Raw genomic sequence first — 27,117 nt, forward strand, 5'->3', positions numbered from 1 at the left:
CTACTTGTGCCCGTACCAAGTCTTTGCCAGGCAAGCCGTGGGGGCTTCTTCAACCATTGCCAGTACCCCACCTACCGTGGCAGGAGGTCTCCATGGACTTTATAACTGATCTTCCTTGTTCCAAGGGCAACACGATCATCTGGGTGGTGGTGGATCGTTTTTCTCGCATGGCACACTTCGTACCCATGCGGTCCCTGCCTTCCGCGACGGCTCTTGCTTCCCATTTTATCCAGCACATTTTTCGGTTGCATGGACTGCCGCAACGTATCATCAGTGATAGAGGGTCTCAATTCACCTCTAAATTTTGGAGATCTTTATGCTCAGCCTTTGGGGTTACCACGCATTTCTCTTCAGCTTACCATCCTCAGACCAACGGCATGGCAGAGCGTACTAACCAGACCCTTAAAGCTTTTCTTCGGGCCTTCACTAATGCTCGTCAGGATAATTGGACTGATCTTCTGCCCTGGGCTGAATTTGCTTACAACAATAGTTTCCATTCTGCTTCTCGGACATCACCCTTCTTTACTGTTTTTGGACGTCATCCTCGTCTTCCACCTCCGATTCCTTTGACTGAGGCCTCTCCACTGATCCGGTCTACCCTCACCACCATTCATGCCACTTGGAGGACGGTTCGTCAGCAGTTGGGGAGGGCGGCCGCACGGTACAAGCAGTTTGCTGACCGGCTTCGATGTGCCGCTCCAGTATTCCAGCCAGGACAGAGAGTATGGCTCAGCACCAAGTACCTCAAACTTCGTCTTCCCTCCCTTAAGTTTGCTCCTCGCTTCATCGGTCCATTTTCTGTGAAATCTAGAGTGGGGACGGTGGTCTATCATCTTCACTTACCTGGTAATCTTCGCATTCACAATGCTTTCCATGTGTCTCTGCTTAAGCCTTTTAGGACTTCCCACTGGCATCCTGCACCAAAGAAGATTCTGGTTCCAGACTCTGACCCTGATCCTGAGTTTGAGGTAAAGGAGATTCTTGACTCTAAAATTCAACGAGGTCAATTATTTTACTTGATCTCGTGGAAGAACTTTGGTCCTGAAGATAACTCCTGGGAGCCAGTTGATAATATCCTTGCTCCTGATTTGTTGCACGAGTTCCACTCTCGCTACCCTAGAAAACCTGGACCGAGACGGAGGAGGGGGGCTTACGGGGGGGGTACTGTCACGTCCCTTACCTGCGCCGTCCTGTCCGCTGTGATGCCTCGCTCCGCGAGCAGGAGAGAGCGGGGTATCGCTGGCTATGGGCGGCGTGGTCGGGGAGTCTTGCCTGCCTCCTGGACGGTGCCGGTTCGCCGCTATAGCGCTGTGGCGGCCGGAGAGCGCCGGCGCTGCCAAAATGGCCGGCGCTCACAAGCTAGAGAGTCTCTTCCGGGTGCGGGACCCGGGAGTATAGAGAACGCCCCTTCTGGGCACGGATTGGCTGGTCGCGGCTGGACTCCGCCTTCTCTCTGTGACCAGCCTATCCAGAGCCCTGGGGCTGGTTGTTGGCTCCACCTCCCGGACAGCTGATGATTGTCTTCCTGATGGAGGGGGCTATTTAAGTGCTGAGGCTGGCAGAACACTTTGCTTCGGCTTCTGCTTGTGTGGATACCTGAGTTCTGTGTGTTTGGATTGTTTTCCTGCTGTGAACCTGGTTTGGACCTGGACTTGCTTTTGCCTGCCGCCTGCCTTGAACCTCTGTTTGGACCTGGACTTTGCTTTTGCCTGCCGCCTGCCCTGAACCTCTGTTTGGACCTGGACTTTGCTTTTGCCTGCCGCCTGCCCTGAACCTCTGTTTGGACCTGGACTTTGCTTTTGCCTGCCGCCTGCCCTGAACCTCTGTTTGGACCTGGACTTTGCTTTTGCCTGCCGCCTGCCTTGAACCTCTGTTTGACCTGGACTTTGCTTTTGCCTGCCGCCTGCCCTGAACCTCTGTTTGGACCTGGACTTTGCTTTTGCCTGCCGCCTGCCCTGAACCTCTGTTTGGACCTGGACTTTGCTTTTGCCTGCCTTGAACCTTTGGTTGGACCTGGACCTTGTCTTTGGTCATCTGTCTGCTGTCCATCCTGTGTACCGTCCTGCCCTCCTTTGGGAGTTCCTGTCCTGACTCTCCAGGTAAGGTCAGAACTGTCTGGCTGCCAGACGTTGTTTGGCACAGGGGCTCACATATCGGGGTATAGGCCTGACACCTGCTCACATAGGGAGAGACTGGATGTAAGGAAGCCACATCTCAAGAAAGATCTCAAATCCATTCACTCCCTTGGCCCTTGTAGTCATACACTTCATTTTTATCAGATCATGGAACTGGTTCCTCCACTTCATCATAGAGGGACCCTTGTCTCACTTCCACTCCAACAGGATCACCTTTTTTTTACTATCAGAAAGGCCCTATTATACAATTGTCTCTGGATATCCATGGGGACACTCTCTTATGGATACACCCCAAACAGACAATGCTCCACAGAAGGTGTTAAATGACACCGTCACTCTACTCATGAATTACATGACCTTCAACCAAAAGCCCTGCACTACCAGTCACATCTAAAAAGTATGCACTAAGGTCCCACTCTCCTTGCTACACTCAAAAGGATTGAGGTAATCCTTAAACCCTGTTTGGCCTGCAACCTACCCACTAGTAATGTGAGAACACTCAGGTTGGAAATCCCAATGAGGCCCTACACTAATATAAATGCAGGAACACTTGCCACCCTTAGCCCCCATCAACTGACTCAATGGAAGCCCATACCGAGGAGTACAGAGAACTGTGCAATATTCATATCCAATTCAGCATTGTCTCAGACAATCCAAATTTACTTATCATGAAGAATAGGTAGGACCTTGGAACCCTATAAAATGCCTTCTCAGGATCTAGCATTGTTAACACTTGGTTATTCTATTAGGAAGCCTTCATCATGATCATGGCTGAATATCCTGGCACAAAGCCCACCTGTTGTTCTAACATGAGGTGTAGTAACACCTCTTGCAAATGAGTTGCCAATATTATAGCCAAAAATTTGGTATCAAAATTTAATAATATGATGAGGTGATATGAAGGGGGGATGACCTCCCTATACTCCCCCAGTGGTCACCAACCCCCTCCCATACTAAAAAAATAAAACTAAAAACCTTTTTTGCCAGCCTGTATGCCAGCTCAAATGCCGTACCCACCTCCATGACAGCAGAATGTGTTGTATCCTCCGACAGCCCTTCCCTGGTTGCGATGTGGCTCTCGGGTGAGTGTGACACCTTTTCTGTTAGGTGCCCTGCAGAGTCACATCAGCAATGCATTGTGGTGGGTGTAGGGTAATGGGCTCTACTCCCATGGTGCTTTTCTCCCCTGCTAACTGGGTTCAGAGTGTGCCCTGTTTTGTTTCCGGTAGTCCATGAGGTAGTGGCCATTTTTGTAAGCCAGTTTTAGATCCCTTTCATGTGTCACCCACGTGAGAGAACGTTATTACCTTGAATGTGGCTGAAAGAGGGCATTGTACACCATTCTGCCAGCTCTGACCTACTGCTAATCTCAGTACCAGGGAGACTGTTGCCAGTGGGGCACAACCTCTGATCTGCAGTTAACTGTGAGTAAACGTGCTTATTCAAATAAAAGACTTTTTCAAAGAGATTAGTCTTCAGGTGACAACTGGTGTGCCAAGATTATACAGCAGCAACAAGTCCTAGAGGCCTGCGTGTATTTCTGGAAAGGGATGTTCAGATGACAATGATGCCGCATGCTCGTACCCTGCCCAGCTCCAGAAGATAATTCAAGATGGTGGCTATACCACAGAACAGGTGTATAACTGTGATGAGACCAGACTGTGTTATAAAATGTTACCGAATATCACTCTGGCTTGTAAGAATGACGATCAACGAAAGCAAGGCTTCGAACAAATGAAGGACAGAGTGACCATTCTCTTATGTGTTAACCAAACAGGAGATCACAAAATGAAGCCACTTTGTGTAGGCAAGTTTAAATCACCATGGTACTTCCACCACGTGGCCATGACCTCTAAGCCTTTTTCCTGTGAGTTTAGCAAAAATGCATGGATGACTTTCACAATTTTCGAAAACTGTTGTCATCAGCAGTTCGTACCCGAGGTTACTGGTGAAAATCATGATTTGGATGCAACTGAAGACGATGAGAAACCTGAGCCACCACCTAAGATCACCGAGGTGCTTGCAGGTTTGCAAACAAGACTTAAATTTCCTGAAACAGTAAAGGTAGATTCCTTTTCAGTGCTACAATTAAAACGCTTGATTGAAATCATTAGAGAAGCAATGAAATAGTCAATCATCGATATTTTTTTTAAAACAAAAATTGATTCACTTTAGACTCTAAAGTTTGTTAATCTATGCTTAGATGATACATAGTTCATTTAAAATAAACAATTATTGGAGTCTCAAATACTTTATTGTATGGACAAGATGAATGTCTGAGACTCTAATTTATCCTCATTGGTTGAATAAATACTGAGTGCATTATGTTTTCCCTTTTTGTTTCCATTTTAGACAATTATACAGCGCATCAATAAAAGATTGAAACATGATTTATATACAGCATTGTTATTCTATAGTATGCAATTATCATGTGCTTGCGAAATTGATAGCAATTACTGTATACGCTGAATGCAGAAAAATGTTTTCATCAGGAAACTTTCAAGTTTTTAGGGGTTATAGTTTTAACTCCCATACTAAAAAATGTAAGTGTACTTAAGGATATACTGGGTCAAACCAATGGTCCATCTAGCCCAGTATCCTATTTCCAGCAGTGGCCAAGCCAGGTTACAAGTACCTATCAGAAGCCCAAATAGTAGAAACATTCCATTCTAATGGGATCCGCTTATTCCACGATGTGATTCCGTGGACCTCAAGCACTGCATTATAATGGGGTTGAGCTGTAGTAGGTCATACGTACATGGACAAGACTGTCCGTATATTATTTTAAAAACAATTGCACAAAGTTTAAACCTAGACCGTGCTTCAATTGGAAGCCGATGAAATTTTACATATAAGGGTGTTACTCTCTCAAACCTTCGTGCTGAATATAACAGCCTTGCAGCTGTATTCTGTAATGTCTTCAACCTCCTACATATCTGAGCAACCCACATAGAGTAATCTATTTGTGACAGAACTAAAGCCTGCGGCACTGTTCTAAACTGATCAAATTCAAGAAGATTTCAAACTTGTCTCAACCATCTCAATGTTAGAAGCACTTTTCTTAAATAAAGCAAGTGTCTGTATTTCAAAAGATAGTGTGTGATCTAAAATAATGCCTAGGATTTTCACAGATGATTCTAAGGGGAATTGAGTTCTCTCTGCAGATAGATATTCAAGAGGTGCTGGGCTCTGCACCTTTGAGCATAAGAAATTTTGCTTTATTCTTTATTTAGTCTTAAAAAATGGGCTGACACCCAATTTTCTACCAGTTCAATGCAACTCTGGATTTTATGGCCAATATTCCCTTTATTTGGAGCAAGTGAAATCAATAAAGTAATATCATCTGGATAAACAAATGATTTTAACCATGCCTTACTTAATACTACTCCCAAAGATTGCATTAACATAATGGGGAACCCTACAGAACAAACAAAAAAAACAGCACCACGGGCCTTTAAAAATGGAACACAGTTCTTTAATGAATGAGCCTTGACAAAAAGACCCGACACGGGCCGTGTTTCGGTGACTAGCACCTGCGTCAGGGGTCACAGTGATGACGTGGAAAACTTGGGGAATAACTCGAATATATTCCTCTACAATATATTATTCCTTACCCCACGTCTCATGTAGTAAAAGCTACAAAGCACCAAGGCACTTTCACTTTCTGTATTCATCCATTTTGATACAGAAAGTGAAAGTGCCTTGGTGCTGTTTTTTTTGTTTGGACTTTAGTTTGTACTTTGTTCCCTCTCTTTTGTTATATCCATGAACCCTACGGAACACCATATGTAACTTTCCAAGAAGCTGACAGTTGCCCCTTTCATTTTAACCTTATAAAATCTTTTGGTCAAAAAACCTGCAAACCAACTCAAAATTCTCCCAGTTATATTAATCTCATTGAAAATCGACGCCAATAGAAATGTGTAGTTCTCTAAGTCAAAGGCAGAGGCCAAATCAAACAGAATTACCATGACCTGATTCCTAAAACCTAGGAAAGTCCTGATTTCTGATACTAAAGTTCCTACCTCGTAATATAATTTTAGTGCTAAAACCTCTTCTGAAGCCTCCTTGTGACCTATGAAGAATGATTTTTTTTTATTTGCATTTTCAATATTACATCAAAACAAGTTGAATTAGAATAAAGAGCCCATTACAATGATATACAAAAAGAAAAAAAGAGAACAAGAAAATAAGGAAATAAATCCCAAAATGTAGCTCTATATAGTCCACAAAAAAGAGGGGGATATGAATCCCAAAAACCAGAAGAATAGGAAACAGGAAAAACAAGGCTCAAGATTTCAAAAGTGTCTCATTCACCATTAACAACAGTACCCTTCCCTTCCAAGAAAAACTGCAATTGAGAGGCATCATAAAATTTGTAGGTGTGATTATCAAATTGAATAATAGATTTGCACGGATATCTTAACTGAAACTTAGCATCAACATCAATAACTTTGATGAAGGCTCAGGAACTATCTGGATTGAATAGATTTTGCCACATTAGGAAATATTGAAACTTTACCATCATTAAAGTTAAAATCTTTAGATTTAAAGTAAAGCCGCATTAATACTTCTTTATCTTGGTTAAAAACAAAAGTCACCAACAAGGTAGTCCCTAATACAACCTCCTCTTGTGATTTCTCCAAAATACCAATCAAGTTCAAAATATCTGAAGCAACATCCACCACAGATGTGAGAGCACAGGAGTAGATTGCTTCTTAGAAGTTGGTAGAAAATAAATTCTATGTAATGGAGGGAGAACCTCAGTGGAATATTTAAACACCTTTTGCAGATATTATAAAAAGTCTCCTTAGGTGACATTGACATTGAGTAAATAGTGGTTTTTGAGGATGGGCAGACTGGATGGGCCATTTGGCCCTTATCTGCCATCATGTTTCTATGTTTCTAACTGGAAAATTTAATAGGCACTAATTCAAATATTTTATATAATTCTCAAAGTTCTCCATTTTTCTCTGGAATAACATACAGTCCTGTAGTAAAGTTCCTTGGGACTGTTTAACCTGCTGTCAGCTCTTCAATCTTCCCTCCATGAATATTCAAAGTTTCTTCAACCTTCTGAACCTTAGCAGAATTTTCACCCACTGTAGTCAATACTAAGGCACATACCTTGTAAACAGATTCCAGTACAACCCAGATGGAGTCATGAGTCATCTCCGACAGTCTCACCAGGGGAGGAGGAACTAACCTCTCTCCTGGAGCTTCATTAATTCCTCCAGAAACAGCCGGAGCCTCAGCCCATTCTTCAGATGACAAAAGTACCAAAGTAGAGGGCAAAACCTGCCCTCCAACGAAAGCTGAGAATGGCGATGGAGTTTCTGCCGCTGTCGGCACCTTAGGTGTCAACATGCCTCAGAATTATTGATCTGAACAGGAGGTGGTCTCCCTGTTGATACAGATAAAAATCTAGACAGTAGGGAGATCTCAAAAATGGAGCATATAAATGTCTGAACTTATACAGAGGAAAGGCCTCGAGAAGCCCCCAGCATACAAACAAAGCTTAAGGGCCTGGACTCCTTCATCATTGGCCAGAAAACCTCTGTAGCAAATCTAAATGGTGTTATCAGTTCAGTTACTTCACTTGATACAGCAAGATTCACACCGAATTTCACTTAACTTAGTCAGGTGTTTTATCGTGGGTCGTGGTCGAGGTGTAGGAAGAACCCGCACGATAAAACACCTGACTGGTCGTGGTCGAGGTGAAAGGCCTGGACAATCGCGCTTGTTACCTCCACAACCAGTGATTCATTATCTGCCGACCCTATTGGAGAAGGGGAGTCCTGCTGCACCATATTTGAGTATCTTGCCTTTTTTTTTTTTTTTCAAGTGTTGATGCCATCTTCCTTTGTTTTAGCCTTGTTAAGCTCAGGTTTGGTCCAGTAGCGCTTCCACCTCAACTTAAGCAGCTTATCCTCAACTCTGACTCTTATTTAAGGTTAATTTAAGCAGGGATGCTCTGGAGCCTGTGAAGGACACGTCTTCACTATAGCATCACACGAACCCCTTACACCGGTATTTTATAAAGACAAGTAGGCTTCTATTTATTTTTTATAAAGTTGACTTAAAATAGGCATTGAAAATGCTATTATATTAAGTGAATATTTCACAAAAATTCCTGAAACCAGTCAATATCTTCCCACATTTCTTCTCAATGGATATATAAACTTCTATATTATCTCGACCATTCCTTCAGCAGATTCATAAGTATAAAACATTCATACGTTCTTATACCAAAGTGACCTCAGTGATGTTCACCGCCCACCACCCTCACAGGCTTTACGTGGCAATATATACAAACATTAGCCTCTTCATAGGTACACTATTGCTTTTATAGAAATTTTTATAAATTTTTAAAGATTTTAAACAAATCACTTATCTTGCTTAGTCAGTCGGACTCAGGGGTATTACTGTCCGACATGCATGTTTCGCTCGAACAAGCGGACTGTCTCAAGGACCTACCCCTAAAACAGAAACAAACTCAGTTAGAATATATCTCTCCTTAGCATTAGCCATAAACCAATGTCCAAAGACAGATTAAACTTCCATAACTTCTTCAAACCGCTTACCCTGTAGTCTTATTAGTGCCAGCTCTACCAAATATTTCCTCAGCAAAGATGACAAACATAGCCCTGCTGATCTAGCGTATGTGAGATGAGTTGAGCTATGGGGGCGGGGCTATGTACGTCATTGAACAGCTGTTATTTAATTGAGAGTCTATAACGCCACCGCCATCTTTGCTGAGGAAATATATATCCATTGAGAAGAAATGTGGGAAGATATTGACTGGTTTAAGGAATTTTTGTGAAATATTTGGTTTTGGACCAGTCTAAATTTAAAAAATTCTTGCCAAATATTATATTAAGTGAGCCATTATGAAATTGCACTCATAAAGTCCACATAGAGACAAACTCATTATATATTTTGATACCTCACTCTAGCATCCCCACCTTTATTTATGTACTGTTAAGATTTTGTAAAGGGATTGTCGCTGAGATTATTAGCCAGTGCTCCTGTTTAAATAACAGGGGAACATGATTCCAGTGTTTAGATCCTGTGATCAATTTGACGGCAGTATTTTGGATAAACTGTAGTCCTTTCAAGTTTACCAGTCAAAACTTGAAAAATAGTGCATTACAGTAATCTAGCTGACCTAGTACTACTACTACTACTACTACTACTACTACTTAACATTTCTAGAGCGCTACTAGGGTTACGCAGCACTGTACAATTTAACAAGGAGAGACAGTCCTTGCTCAAAGAGCTTACAATCTAATAGACAAGTGAACGGTCGGTCCGATAGGGGCAGTCAAATTGGGGCAGTCTGGATTCACTGAACGGTAAGGGTTAGGTGCCGAACGCAGCATTGAAGAGGTGGGCTTTAAGCAAAGACTTGAAGAAGAGCAGGGAGGGGGCTTGGCGTAAGGGTTCAGGAAGGTTGTTCCAAGCATAGGGTACCAGCTCATGAAGTAGTTTTGGTCAAAGATTTAACCGAACAAATTTGTTTTAACTTAAAAAAAAAACATTTTTAAATTGTGGAAGAGACATGAAATTGCAAATTCAGCTGGTCATCAGTGATAACCCTTAAGATCTTCATTGAATGAACAACATCAATTTTTGCACCATCAAAACTGAGGAGTATGGATAACATATTATCAGCTATTCTTGTAAAGATTAAGGCCTTTGTTTCAACCAAGCTGCAGTTTTATCAACTATCTCATTCTAAGTATGGATGTCTGCTGGTTAAGGTTATAAGATGCTCAGTATTTGAATATCATTTGCATATGTAAAAGATGTTATGTCTAGTTACTGAATCAGAGCCAGTGGACCCATCAACAGATTATAAAGAGTTAGTGCCAACATAGATCCCTGCGGCACCCCACAGGTAAAGGACAAGCTGTTGATGTGGAATTACACCAAAGATCTTTCCTTGATATGTCTACTTCTTGAAGTCTGCTTAGTAGAGCAATGTGGTCAACTAGGCCGAAGGCAGAAGATAGATCAAGAGAGATCAGTACAGCTGTTTTATGTTGGTCTAAAGTTTTGAGATTAAAAGTGTAAACAGCTTGGAGTATTGTTTCAAAGCACCCCCTGATTAAGGTATCTCCATGATCCCAACCCCCCCCACCCCCAACCAAGAACCCTCCAATTCAGACCTCTCCCCAATCCAGTCTCCTCCCCCGCCCCAATCAAGGCATCTCCTGATCAAGGCACCCCCTAATTCTTATCCCTTTGATCAAGACAATTCTTGATCCTGACTCCCTCCCCTGATTAAAACAAACTGGAGAAAATATTTCTTCACTCATTGTGTAATTAAACTCTGGAATTCGTTGCCAGAGAATGTGGTAAAAACAGTTAGCTTAGCAGGGTTTAAAAATGGTTTGGATAGTTTCCTAAAAGAAAAGTCCATAAGCCATTATTAAGATGGACTCGGGAAAATCCACTGCTTGTTTCTGCAATCAGCGGGAAAATGTGGGATATAAATGTAATAATAAATAAATAAATAAAAACTGTTTTTCCTCTTTTAGGATCTTGTCAGGTACTTGTGACCTGAATTGGTCACTGTTGGAAACAGGATACTGGGCTTGATGGAACTTTTGGTCTGTTCCAGTATGGCAACGCTTATGTTCTTATGACCCTTATTTCCACAGAAAATGATGAAAGACAACAATCTCGTACGCCACCTGGATGCCTGTGAGACCATGGGAAATGCCACAGCCATCTGCTCTGACAAGACGGGCACCCTGACCACCAACCGCATGACTGTGGTGCAGTCCTACCTGGGAGGCATCCATCACAAAGACATCCCGGATCCTGGCAGCCTGAACCCCAAGGTTGTGGACCTCCTGGTCCAGGCCATTGCCATCAACAGTGCCTACACCACCAAGATACTAGTGAGTACCAGGGTACTGAACATCTGTGGGGAATGGGAGAAAGAGGGAATGGGAAAGGTTCTTAGTCCATATAGGCTATGTCACCAATGTGAACTGCCATGTCAGACATATACAGTAATACCTTGGTTTTTGTTGACTTCAGTTATCATCGGTTTCGGTTTTCGTTGATTTTTTCCGTGAAAATTTTGTCTCGGATTTCGTCGGTTGCCTCAGATTTCGTCGGTGTGCCCACGTGACCTCACTGCTAATTTTGTGAAAACAAAGGGCGACCCACGCGTTCTCCTGCTCATTGATTTATATGGAAATAATTGCCTCGGTTTTCGTTGGTTTCGGATTTCGCCGATTGTTTTCGGATGGATTATCGACGAAAACCGAGGTATCACTGTATATGTATGGAACCCTCCTGGACTTGCTTCAAGCCTTGATTCCTCCATTTTGGCTATGATGTCATGTATGGCATCACATGTGCAAACACACATGCACACAAGCTGCATGAACTGAGTAGAGAATGATGTATATTTTGCTGCATGAGAATGGAAGGAAGAGCTTGGGATGAGTACCAATCATTGCCAAATTGTGTGGGCTGAATGATGCAGTGGCATAGCTACGAGTGAGCCTGGATGGGCACGGGCCCACCCTTGATGTCACAGATCTGATGATCAGAATAAATCATGCGTTTCAGCTTCCATTGTCACTCGGCAAAATGTCAGTGCATTAAAAGTACGTTTTTTGAGTGAGTTTTTATCAATTGCATGCTGAGTCCAGATCTAACTATATTTTTCACTAAGTGGCAGTGCTGGGCTACCTTTTTGCAGCCCCCTTTGTTTATGAGAGGGGACGCTGACTGAGATGGTGGAGGTGGGGTGGTCTCCCCTTCCTGTCTTGTCTCCCGCCAGCCTCCGGAGAAGGAAGGAGCGCTCCCCCGACAGGTGGGTAACAAGACCGAGTGCGCCCTGTTGGGTTTCGTTGTGGACCTGAGGCGAGACTACCAGTTGGTGCGAGATCAGGTGCCCGAAGAAACACTCTACAAAGTATACACCTTCAACTCTGTCCGCAAGTCGATGAGCACTGTGGTGGTCATGCCTGATGGGGGCTTTCGTCTGTACAGCAAAGGCGCATCTGAGATCCTCCTCAAGAAGTGAGTCTGCTAAAAATCTCTCTCTCTCTCTATCATGGTGCGGTTATTTCATGCATAACAAATTATTTCATCTGCATGAGGTTGTCATAGGCAGTTAATGCCCTGTCAGAGCTCTCAGTAGTCTGCTTCATGCAGTGTAATTAACAGCCATTAGAGAGTAATTTTATAACAGGGAACCTAGGTTGGAAGACCAAGTAGCGCCTATTTTGAGTTTATTTTACAAGATACATACCGGTGCCCCCCCCCCCCCCCCCCCCCCCCCCCAATATTAAGCTGGCGATGGTCAGAGTTTTTTTAAACGCTTACTGTCACAGGCTAAATTAGCCCCCTGTATTCAGTGCTGGGACATGTCTGGGCACCAGTACTGAATATTGGGGGCTAAATGTGAGCAACAGAGCTTATGTGGGCCCATCTGATATTTAGCCAGGACCCGCATAAGAGTTATATGGCCTGGCTGAATATCGGGCTGAGACCAACTTAAGCTTTTTTTTTCTAAATTTGAGCCCACGATGCATCCCCCTCTCCCCCACCCACAGCCATTGGCCACTCCCCCCCAAACGCCCCTCCTCAACCCCTTAGTACTTCAGGTAGGCCCCCCCCCCAGGGCCTACCTTGATCCCTGGTGGTCCAGTGGTGATCATTGGGGGCAGGAGCACAGCCCCCCCCCTCGCTCCTGCCCCTTGCAGCACCTTCTCAAAATGACTGCCAGAGCAGCATGCAGTTCTATATGAAGTACTGCAAGCTATTTTGCAAATGGAAGCAGGAAAGGGAGGGTCCAAAGACATCGCAAGGGACAGGAGCGAGGGACTCTGCTCCTGCCGACAATGACCACCACTGAACCACCAGGGATCAAGGTACCTGAACTACTGAGGTATTGGGGCAGAGGATGTTTCGGGGAGAGGGGGATGCATTGAGGGCTTGAGGGGGGGGGGGGGCTCATATTTATGCGAGTCCTGGCTCGATATTCAGCTGGGGCCCACATAAGCTAAGTGGGTGAATTTAGGACAACTTTTGAACTGTCCTGTATTCACCCCCTTAGCTTAAGCAGGCCTGAGCTAAATTTCGTTGGCACCTACATAAATCCCAGCTGCTCCCCAACACCGCCCTCTGGCCTGCCCCTGACTGGCCTACCTTTTTTGGGGGGGAGGGGCTGGTCAGAGGTGATATTCAGCAGCACTGCCCGGTTTAGTGCTGCTGAATATCAGTGGTTGGGCAGCGACAGGCGATTTAAGTGGGTCAGAGCCTCTCCAGCCTGCTTAAATCGCTCTGAATATCGGCCCCATAGGGGATAATTCTCAATAGATCACCTAACGTTACACGCTGGGATGATGCTCACTAAGCCCAGATTCTATAACAGCATTTGAGCGTGCAGTTACCTTAATAGAACACTAGCATGAGTCCGTATTTACACACCTACCTTGAGATGCAAGCAAGTATACCAGTCCAGTGGCAGGTATAAATAACTACATATAACGTAGGCAGTTAGACCGATTCTACAACCAGCTTCCCTAACTGCCTGACACACTCTCAACCTGCTCTTGTCTCTTCCAGGTGAGGGTGGCAAAAGCCAGGGCGATTTCTGAGCATTAGTGTGCCTCTCTGAGCCCTTGTTCCAGATAGACTAATCAAATGTGATGGTTTAAAAGGGCAAATTTTATCAGAATTGATCACCTTAGCGTATACCCAGGATACAAGATGTCCTTATCTTGTTGAAAAGCACAGCCTTCCTTCACCTCCCCTCCTCTAGACAGTCAGACAGTGACAGGAGGCTGGCAGCTTGAGGACACAGTAAGCATGCACTCCCAGTCTCTAGCTGCCCCTCCTCTCCTATCTTATGCTTTTTGATTACAGAGGAAACACCCGACATGATGGACAGAGGGTACACATTAATCATGTCCTGGCCTGCCCCTACTCCACCTGCAAGAAAATGCCTCATCTATTATTTTTTGCAATTAACAATTTTTATTGATTTAAGTAGAGCAGTACAAACTTTTAAAGCAATCAGCCAGACTAACCAAGATCAAACATAGGTACCAGATAATACAGAAGGCATCTAACATCATAGCAGTCCAGATCTGGCCTTCAGTGACAAGAATAACAACCCATATCCTTATACCCAATAAAGTATGAAGCACTGGCGTAGCCAAGGGTGGGCCCAGGCCCACCTACTTTGGGCTCAGGCCCACCCAATAGCAGCACACCTATGATTTGGCTGCAGGGATCCCCAAGCCCCACCAACTGAAAACTCCCAACAACTGTCCTTCGTGCACACCGGCCCCACAGCCTTCCCTCTGATGTATTCCTGCCTATGCGGAAACAGGAAGTTGCATCAGAGGGAAGGCTGTGAGGCCAACATGAGCAGTGTGTATTAGCTGCTGCTCGCTGCCAGTGAAAATCTGCTATTTAAAAGGTATGTGGAGGAGGTGGGATGTTTGAGAGACCATATGGCATGCAGGCAAGAGAGGGAGAGACCAAATTATTTCTGGGACAGGGTGGAGTTCTGCTCACTCATCTTGGGCCCAGGCCCACCCAATATTGGATGTCTGGCTATGCCCCTGGTATGAAGACAAACCAGCCCAACATGCTCTTATTACCCACCTTCCCTTCTTGTCCCCTCTCACCCATCAGTACAGGTCCCAGACAGCATGCCAAGAATGGGCAAAATTCAGGCCATGCCTCTGGGCAAAGTTGGTAAACCCTTATTTTAAACAACTTATAGTGGTTATTGCTACAAAAAGAGATTCCACCAAGTGTTTCATTAAAGAATATGAAGACTGTTGCAGTTATGTTTTCTTATATTTAATTACTTTTTGAATTTTCTAGACTACCGGTAGTTTTTTTCTGGAGTATGTTGTGCAATTTGAGTATTTTGGTAGACAGCAGAAAGTGAAGTATGTTTAAGGGTGTGAAGTCTTTTGCAAGACTCTGTGATGGTAATTCTATAAGGGGGCATCTAGGTTTAGGAAAGTGCTTGTGTGAAGCCAATTCAATAAAGAAAAATAGGTGTCTTCTTTTTTTCATAGAGTGGTAGCCCAAGCTACCTTATGTGCACCTATGGGCAAGTCTATAAATGGCTGCCCCCTTTTAGGCATTCGATGCCGCATGGTGAGAGCATATTCTGAAACAACATCTGGGCACTTAAATTTCATTGTAAAATACTAGCAGCACCGCTGAGGGGGAGGGGGCAAGATTCCCCCTGGCCCAGCCTCCAAGGGGGGTCCGGCTCCGTCAATAGAAAAACAGTTTTCATCAGGCCTCTGGTGGCAGGCAAAAGCAGATGACTGAATGTAAGGACATAAGAACATATGCATTGCCATACTGGGATAAACTGAAGGCCCATCAAGCCAGCATCCTGTTTCCAACAGTGGCCAATCTAGGTCACAAGTACCTGACAAGATCCCAGAAAAGCAAAACAGATTTTATGCTGCTTATCCTAGAATATGAAGTGGATTTTCCCAAGTCCATCTTAATAATGGGTTATGGACTTTTCTTTTAGGAAATTATCCAAACCTTTTTTAAACCCTGCTAAGCTAACTGCTTTTACCACATTCTCTGGCAATGAATTCCAGAGTTTGATTACTCGTTGAGTGAAGAAATATTTTCTCCAATTCATTTGAAATTTACTACTTAGTAGCCTTTTTTGTGTGCCCCCTAGTCCTTGTATTTTTGGAAAGAGTAAACAAGCGATTCACATCTACCTGTTCCACTCCATTCAGTATTTTATAAACCTCTTGTCATATCTCCCCCCAGCCATCTCTTCTCCAGGCTGAAGAGTACTAGCCACTTTAGCTTTTCCTCATAGGAAATTCGTCTCATCCCCATTTATCATTTTTATTGCCCTTCTCTGTACCTTTTCTAATTCCACTATACCTTTTTTGAGATGCAGCAACCAGAACTACACACAGTATTCGAGGTGTGGTCGCATCGTGGAGTGATACAAAGGTATTATAACATTCTCAGTTTTGTTTTCTATTCCTTTCCTAATAATTCCTAACATTCTATTGGCTTTCTTAGCCACCGCTGCACAATGAGCAGAGGGTTTCAACATATCATCAACAATGACACCTAGAACCGTTTCCTGGGCAGTGATTCCTAATGTGGAACCTTGCATTACATAACAATGGTTTGGGTTCCTCTTTCCCACATGCATCACTTTGCACTCGCTCACATTAAAAGTCATCTGTCTTTTGGATGTCCTGTCTCCCAATCTTGTAAGGTGCTCTTGCAATTTTTCACAATCCTCTTGCAATTTAACAACTTTGAATAACTTCGTGTCATCAGCAAATTTAATTACCTCACATTATTCCCATCTCTAGATCATTTATAAATATGTTAAAAAGCAGCGGTCCCAGCACAGAATCCTGGGGAACCCCACTATCTACCCTTCTCCATTGAGAATACTGACCATTTCACCCTACTTTCTGTTTTCTATCTTTTAACAAGTTTTTAATCCACGATAGGACATTGTCTCCTATCCCATGACTTTCTGATTTCCTCAGGAATCTTTCATGGGTTACTTTATCAAATGCCTTTTGAAAATCCAGATACACTATATCAACCGGCTCACCTTTATCCACATGCTTATTTACCCCTACAAAGAAATGTAGTAGATTGGTGAGGCAAAATTTCCTTTGACTAAATCCATGTTGGCTTTGTCTCTTTAATCCATAATTATGTATATACTCTGTAATTTTGTTCTTTATAATAGTCTCTATTATTTTTCCCAGGACCGATGTCAGGCTCACCAGTCTATAATTTACCGGATCACCTCTGGAACCCTTTAAAAAATTGGCATTACATTGGCCACCCTCCAATCTTCCAGTACCATGCTTGATTTTAAAGATAAAAATTCTATCAGTACTCTGGGGTAAATACCATCCAGTCCAGGTGATTTGCTGTTCTTCAGTTTGTCTTCTATGTTTACAGAGATTTGTTTCAGTTTCTCTGACTCATCAGCATTGAGTACCATTTCTGGCACTGGTATCTCTCCCACATCTTCCTTGGTGAAGACGGAAGCAAAGAATTTATTTAATCTCTCCGCTATGGCCTTGTCTTCCCTGATTGCCCCTTTTATCCCTCGTTCATCTAGAGGTCCATCTGATTCTTTTGCCAGCTTCTTGTTTTTAATATACCTAAAAACGTTGTTATTCTGTGGTTTTGCCTCCAACGCAATCTTCTTTTCAAAGTCTCTCTTTGCCTTCCTTATCAGCGTTTTGCATTAGACTTGCCATTCCTTATGCTATTTCCTATTACTTTCAGTCAGATCCTTCTTCCATTTTCTGAAGGATTTTTTTTTTTTTAGCTCTAGTAGCTTTCTTCACCTCACTTTTTAACCATGCCAGCTGTCGTTTGCCCTTCCTTCCTCCTTTTTTAATACATAAAATATATGTGGTCTGGGCTTCCAGGATGGTATTTTTGAACAGCATCCACACCTGATGTAAATTTTTGACCTTTGCAACTGCTGCTCATTTTTTTTTTTGACCGTTCTTCTCATTTTGTCATAGTCTCCTTTCTGAAGGTTAAATGCTAATGTGTTGGATTTCCTGTGTGTACTTACTCCAGAGCTGATATCAAACCAGGATTGGTCTCCTGCTCCTGTATGCCATGTTATCATGTTATCTTAACTCTGCTCTACCATCCATGTCCCGCCTCCTATGTGAAGTACTTCCTATTTCCACTTAGGCAGAGGGGATGTGACAAGAAGAAGGCTGTGTGGCCAGCAGAGCAGAGATAATGCAATAACCCAAGAGCAGGAAACAGATTGAGCGAGCAGTAAGCTACTGCCAGGTGGGGGCCCAGGGGGCCGCCTTCAAGATTGTTTGCACCGGACCTGTCTTGGTTGCTTGATGACCCTGAATACTAGCGTAACCTGGCATCAGTGCACCTTGCATGTGCGGTTACACTAGTCATAGCCCTGGTGTAACTGGGCATACCAAAATGCAGCAAGCGTGTGCATAACTTTATTACTTAAAATATTTATAGCCTGTTCTATGCTCCCACTCTAGGTGGGTACAACACAACTGACATAAAAATAATTAATAAAAGCAAAACAATATCAGAAAGCAATGACAGCATAATAAAATTTACCACAAAAATGTCTGGGAAAATAAATGAACCGTAAGCAGTGTCTTAAACCATGTTACTGCACTAATGGATCATATTTCAAAAGGCAGGGTATTCCATGAACGAGCACCTTCAACATTAAAACTAGCAGAGCGGTAAACATCCAGTCTGATTTGTCTGAAAGGGAAGCACATCAAGCAATATTTTATCAACGGATCATCGGTAATGTGTCGGACAGTAGATTCTTAAAGAAGTAGCAAGGGCAAGTGGAGCTTCATTATTGAAGGTTTTGTGTAACTGGGAGGCACAGCCATATCTCGCCCATGCCCCCCCTCCTTTGATTTATATGCTATCCCCTGGATTCTATATATGGTGCTCAAAATTGCACACACAAATTTGGGCACATGCACACATGTGCAATTTAATCAAGTAGCAAGCCAATTAGCACCAATAATTATGTGCTAACAATCAATTCTTGGCGTTAAATCTTCTACTGGGCAACTGAAAAGGTCATGTGGCCATGGGAGGAGCATAGGCAGGTCAGTGGTGTTCACTAAAGATGCACGCAGTATTATAGAATTCGGGGGATCCGCGTTTAACTTATGCACAAGGATTTTCACCAGATTTCAGTGGGTGTAAATCATTCCGCCAAAAGCTGGGCACTGATCCCGGCGCTATGCGCTATTCTATAAACAGCACACAGCTTGGAGCGCCGTTTAAAGATTAGCACTTAGTACTCATATTTTTTATAGAATCTGACCCTGCGCCACTTATGCACACCCATACAAAATAGCGCTTACGGTGTGTATGTGTGTAAGTGTTAATTTTTGAGCATTTATGCAAGCAAAGGGGCGCACACCCTTGAGCACCACCCTTCTACTGCATAGGTGTGGACATTTCCATCAGCCACAGAGCTGGCCTAAACGCTTGTGCCTAGATTGCAAAAGAATGTGCATGAATGATAAGATTTTGTAATGTACAAGCGTGTGGCCCCAACCATGCTCCACCCAAACTCCACCCATGTTATCATCTACCTGCAAAGTACAGGCATCAAACAGGTCTGATTCTTAGGATATCCATAATAAATTTGCTTGATGTACAGGGGTAGGTATAAAATATTATAATAAATTTTTGTAGTTCAACAATTTTTATTGAATTTTCAAATAAAGAGAACAGTGGCTGAATTATCCAATACAATCAGAATAACAATAATTACCATCCTGGAAATTACAATTAATCATGTCAATTGAGTAATGATGTATGTGGTGAACAATGAGCATAAATAATGACATGATTAGAAAAATAAAAAGTAAACTAAATGGAAAAAAAGAAAATAGTGAAGGATAAAATGAAGATGATGACAAAAACCCAATGATGGAATATTCATACTCTGGTTTCTAAATATTGTTCCAGAGGTTTCCATATAGAATGTTATCTTATAGACCCTGTTGTTTTTTTGTGATGCTTTAAGTTCGTATTTAGATACAAGACATACACTATGCCACCAAAACATTTCATTTAAAGCAGTTGCGTTTTTCCATGTTCTTAAAATCATTTGAAGAGCAATTGAAAGAAGTAAATTCAGTAAAGTATTGTGAACATCTTGTAAGTTAAGGTCAGGACATAGTGTTATTACAGGAAATGAGATTGATAAATCAACATTCAAAATCATTTGTATACTTATCTTATTGGGCAGACTGGATGGGCTGTACAGGTCTTTACCTGCCATCATTTACTATGTTAAATAGAGCGCCAAAAGCCATGTATGAAGAGACATTTGTAGAACCTATGTTGTAAAGTTCCAGCTGATGAGTTACAAGGCCAGCAAAGATTATTAACATGTAATTTTGCTTTATATTTCCGTTCTGGAGTCCATGAAGCCCTATGGGCAAACAGAGACTGGAGCAAGCTGGCTGATTGTGTTAGTCTGGAAATTCTGGTCTAATGGTTTTGAATATGTTGTTAAATTCAGTTCAGTAGACCAACAGGAAATGAATTTACTGTCTAACTTGAATATAGAATGATTTATCAGTTTATAGATAGATGAGATAATTTTTCCTTTAGTCATCCGCTTTGTACTAAGGACATGTATAGAAGATGTGTCACACAATGTATTTATTTCTATTGAGCTTCTTTTAATCATCTGGGTAAGTCGCAACCAGTTGAAATATTGAGAAGAAGGCAATTTGTATTTTAGAAACTGTTCATCAAAGTTATAAAATTGTTGTTCACATATAAAATGATCCAGTGAGTAAATCTCAAAAGAGTTCCAAAGAGACCAGTATTATGGTCAATGAGAAATTTAGGGTTGTACCGTGGTGTCATATAGGATGACTGCCATCTATTTATATCCATATAATTGTCAATATACAACAAGGTAGAATGAGTATCTAAATATAATTTAATATCATTAATATGTGAAGGAATAATAGAAGAATTAATAAGCTGTATAGGGATAGGGAACAATTTCACTCGTACCAGTTGTAACCAAATTGCATCACATTCTGCATTAGCATCAGATAACGGATTTGCAAAGGGGAGGGGTTAGCTTCTATTATCTTATAAAATTCTTTAGAACAAAGACCTGGTAGCATCATCAAAATATAACTCATTTGAGGAGTCAGTATCATTTTATTAGTATCTATTCTGCAGCACCAAGAAAGAAGCAAAGGGAACCACTTAGTTATTCTGTCTTCTATTATAGTAAGAATTTTTTTTGTGTTGATTAAGATAGTCTGTTCTGGATCTTTATTAAGCCATATACCTAAATATTTTAATTGTAATGGGGACCATTTAAAATTATGTTGTCCAATATTAGATTGGGTTGTATATGAATTGAGGGGCATTATTTCTGATTTTTCCCAATTAATTTTATATCCTGAAAAGGAAGAAAATCTTTCAACAGTATTCATTAGCTGTGGAATTGATACCTGTGGTTGAGCTAAAAGCAAGAGTAAGTTATCAACATATGCTGCAACTTTAATTTGGGTATTTGATGTACCAATTGCAAAAATATTTGGATTATGACGTATTGCTATTAATAAAGGTTCAAGAGCTAGGTTGAAAAGGAGAGGAGATAGTTGAGAACCTTGTCTCATGCCTCTATGTAAGTTATTGTTTATTAGTATCCGAGAAGATGGATTATTATACAGTATTTTAAGACAACTAGAGAAATTGGGGCCTAAATTAAACCATTCTACAGTTTTAAAAAGATAAGACCATTCCATGCAATCAAGCACTTTTTCTGCATCCAGGGAGGGAGCCACACTTATGTTTTTATCTGGAGAAGCTATATAATTATGGGAATTGAATAATCTAACATTATCACCTATGAATCTTTTTTTCATGAATACTATTTGATTAGGATGTATAATTGAATTCAAGACATTATTAAGTCTGAGTGCCAGTGTTATAGTGAGAATTTTATAATCCAAATTAAAAAGGGAGATAGGTCTATAGTTTTGAGGTAATGTATGATCTCGTTCAGGTTTCACAATAAAGGTTATAATAGCAGTAGCAAAATTGAGCTGATTGATAATCTAATAGAAGAGGTATAAGTATACATTGAAAACCTTTTTAAAATTCTGCTGTGTATCCATCTGGACCTGGTGTTTTATTAGCCACCATTGATTTAATAGTGATTCTAAGTTCTTTCTCAGTTATAGAAGTTCCCAAAATTTCTTGCTGTTTCTCAGTGAGTGTAGGATGATCTAAAGTTTTGAGGAAAGAGTCTATTGTATCTGTATTAAGATTGAATTCAGATTGAAAAACACTATTAAAGAGTCACAAAAGAATTTCCTTTATGTATTTGAGAGGTACATATTTGTGAGTTGCTATCCTTAATGGAGGAAATTTGAGTCTTATTATGTTTACTTTTTCAGTATTTATGACCAGCTTGATTATCGCCAATGTATGTACCAGATTTTTTAATAAAAGTGTCTTGACTGGCCATTTTACTAGCCAATTTATTATATTGATATTTAATTGTAAATAGTTCTTTAAGTGTTGCTGATGAAGAGAATGTTTGATGTTTAGCTTCTAGAAGTTTAATTTTATCTTCAAGTATTTTAAATCAGGATTAGCAAGTTTTCTTTTCTTAGAAGTATAACTGATTATTTCTCCTCTAAGAGTGGTTTTAAATGTTTCCCAGAGTAATACAGCATTGTAGTCAGTAGGAGGATTGTATAGTAAGAAATCTTTAGTAAAATTTTCAGTGTGTTGAAGAAAATCAGGGTCAAGTAGAAGGCCATTATTAAATCTCCATTCAGATTTCCTGGATAAGTCTATACCTAGACGTAATGTCAAAGATATAGCAGCATGATTAGAGATCAGGATTGGGAAAAATGTATAGGCAGCCACATCCAGTATCAAAGTTTTGGATATTAAAAACAAATCTATTCTGGTATATGTATCATGAGGAGCAGAGTAAAATGTTTTGTCTCTGCCACTGGGATTAAGTCAGTGAGATTAAGATTAGAAATGAGATTGTGTAGCTCTGTCCATGAATGAAATGTTCCACATTTTGAAGAAGACTGTGTATCTAAATTTAAATCTAAAAGGGAATTGAAATCACCAGCTACAATAAAACAGCAATAACTTTTTTCCAGCAAAAATTGGGACAGTTCTATTACAAAAACAGGGTTGTCTATATTAGGAATGTAAATATTCAAAAATAGGTCTTTAACATTATTAATAATGCTATTATAATTATCCATCTACCATCTGTTGATGCTTTAAAAAAGGAAATGTTTTGCTAAATAGTATAGAAACACCTGTTTTTTTATGAAGTGCAGGAGAGTAAGCATGAGTAGAGATCCAAATAAATTGTATTTTAAAACATTTTGATGCAGAAAATGACTTTCTTTTAACATTATAATATCAATGTTTTGTTTTTTGATATAAATAAAGATTTTCTTCCTTTTCACTGGGAGATTTAAAGCATTGACATTCACAAATGGGGAAAGTGTGTCTAATGTCCGAGTGGATGCCCACCTGGGCAATATCATCAAAATGTTTGGTTTGCTATAACAGCTAAAGCGGAAGGCAGCCACTCAAAACTCAAAAGTTCTGGATTTCAAACATGCAGACTTTCGTAAAGTGGGGGGAGTACCTGAAAGAAGAGCTGATAGGCTGGGAGGATATACAAGAAGCAGAAAGAAAGTGGTCCAGGCTGAAAGGAGCCAAAAATAAGGCTACTGACCTTTATGTGAGGAGAGTAAATAAAAGCAAGAGAAAAAGGAAACCGATATGGTTCTTCAAGGAAGTGGCTGAGAAATTAAAAGCAAAAGAGTTATCGTTCATGAAATACAGAAAAACTCAAGAAGAGGAGCACATACCAGATGAAACTGAAAGAAGCCAAGAGAGATTTACATCTGGCAAAAGTGGAAGCAGAATGGCTAGAAATGTAAGGAGGGGAGACAAGAATTTTTTCAGATATATTAGTGAAAGGCTAAAACTGGAATTATGCATCACTATGTGGAGAACGATGAGGGAAAAGCAAGCATGCTAAACAAATACTTCTGTGTTTACAGAAAAAAATCCGGAAGAAAGACCACAATTGGCTGGGAAAGGTACATATGAGCATGGAGTTGATATAGCACCGCTCTCGGAAGAGGGTGTTTATGAATAACTTGAACATTTGAAGGTGGGCACAGCCATGGAACTGGACAGGATCCATCCCAGGATATTGATGGAGCTCAGAGAGGTTCTGGCGGGTCCTCTTAAAGATTTGTTTAATAAATGTGGTTTCTCTTCACAAAAGTGGTGACACAGAAGCTGGTAACTACAGGCTGTTAAGCCTCACTTTGGTTATTGGAAAAGTGTCAGGTTCAGGAAGGTGATCCCTTGGACCACTGCAGGGCTCCTGACCAAGACCGGGTGAGTGCCCGTAGACAGCTTGAGGAGTCATGTCTGGACTAAGAGAGCTAGACACTGGCTCTGAAAAGAGCCCTTGGGAGCAGGTCTAGTGAACTAGTACATAAGTAATGCCACACTGGGAAAAGACCAAGGGTCCATCAAGCCCAGCATCCTGACCACAACAGCGGCCCATCTAGGACCTGGAGTGACTCTGAAAAGAGCCCTTGGGGGCAGGCCTGATGGACCAAGACCTGGGATGGAACAAGAATGCAGCAGCAAGACCGGAACAGGAACAGGGATGTTGCATCAGGTCAAGGCAGAAATGACTCATTGCAAAGGCAAGGCGAAAGGACACAGGATGCCTGATATTAGGGTTACCATATGGCTCCAGAAAAAGGAGGACACATTGATCCAGTCCGGGTTTTGCTTCCATTGAAAGGAATGGAAGTAAAACCCAGACTGGCTCAATCTATCCTCCTTTTTCTGGAGCCATATGGTAACCCTACCTGATATAGGTGGCGTGGTGATGTCAAAAGGAGGTGCCAGGGTCAACAAGTCCTAAGCTGCACAGAAGCATGCATGCCTAGGGTCTGGCTGATGCCGGTGGGACTTGGAGGCATGGAGGACCTGTTGCTGAGCTGCTGCATCCTGGAGATGTACCCACCCATGGGCTGCTGTGGCAGGAAAGGGGAGGAATGGGACTTGATATACTGCCTTTCTGTGGTTACAGTCAAAGTGGTTTATATATTATATACAGGAACATATTTTGTACCTGGGACAATGGAGGGTTAAATGATTTGCCCTGAGTCACAAGGAGCTGCAGCGGGAAGTGAACCCAGTTCACCAGGATCAAAGTCTGCTGCACTAACCACTAGGCCACTCCTCCCTCCTAAAGATGCTGTCTGGGCAGTGCACAGGTGAGTCAGAGGGCTTACTTTCCAATGGTATGATAGACAGCTTGATTGATGCTTGAGTGGTTGATTTCTTTCCTATCAGTATATTGGCATTCCTGTCTTATGTTTTAATTTAATTTAATGCCCCTGTATAAGACTACTACTACTACTACTATTTAACATTTCTAGAGCGCTACAAAGTGTACGCAGCGCTGTACAAACACAGAAGAAAGACAGTCCCTGCTCAAAGAGCTTACAATCTAATAGACAAAAAGTAAAGCATTTAAAAGACGTTGGTGAGGCCCCACCTGGAGTATTGTGTTCAGTTTTGGAGGCCGTATCTTGCGAAGGATGTTAAAAAAATGGAAGCGGTGCAAAGAAAAGCTACAAGGATGGTATGGGATTTGCGTTCCAAGACGTATGAAGAGAGGCTTGCTGACCTGAACATGTACACCCTGGAGGAAAGGAGGAACAGGGGTGATATGATACAGACGTTCAAATATTTGAAAGGTATTAATCCGCAAACGAATCTTTTCCGGAGATGGGAAGGTGGTAGAACGAGAGGACATGAAATGAGATTGAAGGGGGGCAGACTCAGGAAAGATGTCAGGAAGTATCTTTTCACGGAGAGGGTGGTGGACGCTTGGAATGCCCTCCCGCGGGAGGTGGTGGAGATGAAAACGGTAACGGAGTTCAAACATGTGTGGGATATGCATAGAGGAATCCTGTGCAGAAGGAATGGATCCTCAGAAGCTTAGCTGAAATTGGGTGGCGGAGCAGGTGGGGGGAAGAGGGGTTGGTGGTTGGGAGGCGAGGATAGGGGAGGGCAGACTTATACGGTCTGTACCAGAGCCGGTGATGGGAGGCGGGACTGATGGTTGGGAGGTGGGAAATACTGCTGGGCAGACTTATATGGTCTGTGCCCTGAAAAGGACAGGTACAAATTCAAGGTAAGGTATACACATATGAGTTTGTCTTGGGCATACTGGATGGACCATGCAGGTCTTTTTCTGCCGTCATCTACTATGTTACTATGTAATTTGTATTTTCTTTTGTACACCGTTTCAATTTGTTTGTCAATGAGGAACGGTATATCAAATTTTAATAAACGATAAACAATAAGCGATAAACAAATGACAGTAACTCTCCCCCAGGGATTCCCCCCCCCCCTTTCTGCCCTAGGTCCAGGTTTCAAAGGAAAGAGATGGTGGGATTGGCGAAAGAGGGCTGCTGGCTCCCTGGAATTTTCCTGTGGACTGTACCGCTTCCAGGCAATGAGGTATTGCAGGCTCTCCCGTACCCTCCGAGAGTCTAGGATGCTCTGGAGCTAGATGCTGGCTCTGAAAAGAGCCCTTCAGGGAAGGCCTGGTGGACCAGGACCTGGAGTATCTCTGAAAGGACCCTAGGGGCAGACCTTGTGGACCAGGACCTGGAATGGCTCTGAAAAGATCCTTTGGGAGCAGGTCTGGTGGACTGGGAACTGGGATGGAACAAGAATGCTGGACCGGAACAGGAACAGGGACGCTGAGGCAGGACAAGGTAGGAAAGACTCATTGTGAAGGCAAGGGGAAAGGACACTGGACGCCTGATATGGCTGACGCATGTGATGTCAAAGGGAGCCAGAGTCAGCGAGTCCTAGAAGAGCCTCGCTGACCAATGCCGACAGGGCCTGGAGGCACAGAAAACCTGCTGCTGAGCTGATGCATCCTGGAGCTTTTGGGGAGGGCCACCATGGCGGGAGAGCCAAGGCCCCCCCGTAGACACCATGTGGGCAGTGCGTGGGTGAGTGGGAGGACCTGAACACGGCGGGAGCCATGACAAAAAGTAATGGAAGCAATGCTAAAAGAAAGGATAGTGAATTTCTTGGAATCCAATAGGTTACAAGATCCGAGATAGCATGGTTTTACCAAAGGTAAATCATGCCAAATGAATCTGAATTCTTTGACTGGGTGACAGAGAATTGGATTGAGGGTGTGCACTAGATGTAATCTACTTAGATTTCAGCAAACCCTTTGACACAGTTCCTCATAGGAGGCTCTTGAATAAACTTGACAGGCTGAAGTTGGGACCGAAAGTGGTGAGCTGGATTAGGAATTGATTGACAGAGGCCAGACGGTGGTGGT

The 27,117-nt window shown here is 42.3% G+C and overlaps 1 protein-coding gene across 5 annotated transcripts in view; it reads left to right on the forward strand.

Annotated features, from left to right (window-relative positions):
• The window catches only part of ATP2B3 (ATPase plasma membrane Ca2+ transporting 3), a 241,941-nt gene that overhangs the window by 125,608 nt on the left and 89,216 nt on the right, over positions 1-27,117 (forward strand). For all 5 annotated transcript variants that reach the window (XM_030194063.1, XM_030194059.1, XM_030194061.1 and 2 more), the window contains 2 exons: positions 10,802-11,044; positions 11,941-12,182. In XM_030194063.1, coding sequence (XP_030049923.1) covers positions 10,802-11,044; positions 11,941-12,182 — 485 coding nt within the window. The remainder of the gene's footprint in view (positions 1-10,801; positions 11,045-11,940; positions 12,183-27,117) is intronic.

The sequence above is a fragment of the Microcaecilia unicolor genome, chromosome 2 (genome assembly GCF_901765095.1).
Source record: "Microcaecilia unicolor chromosome 2, aMicUni1.1, whole genome shotgun sequence".
Classification (NCBI taxonomy): domain Eukaryota; kingdom Metazoa; phylum Chordata; class Amphibia; order Gymnophiona; family Siphonopidae; genus Microcaecilia; species Microcaecilia unicolor.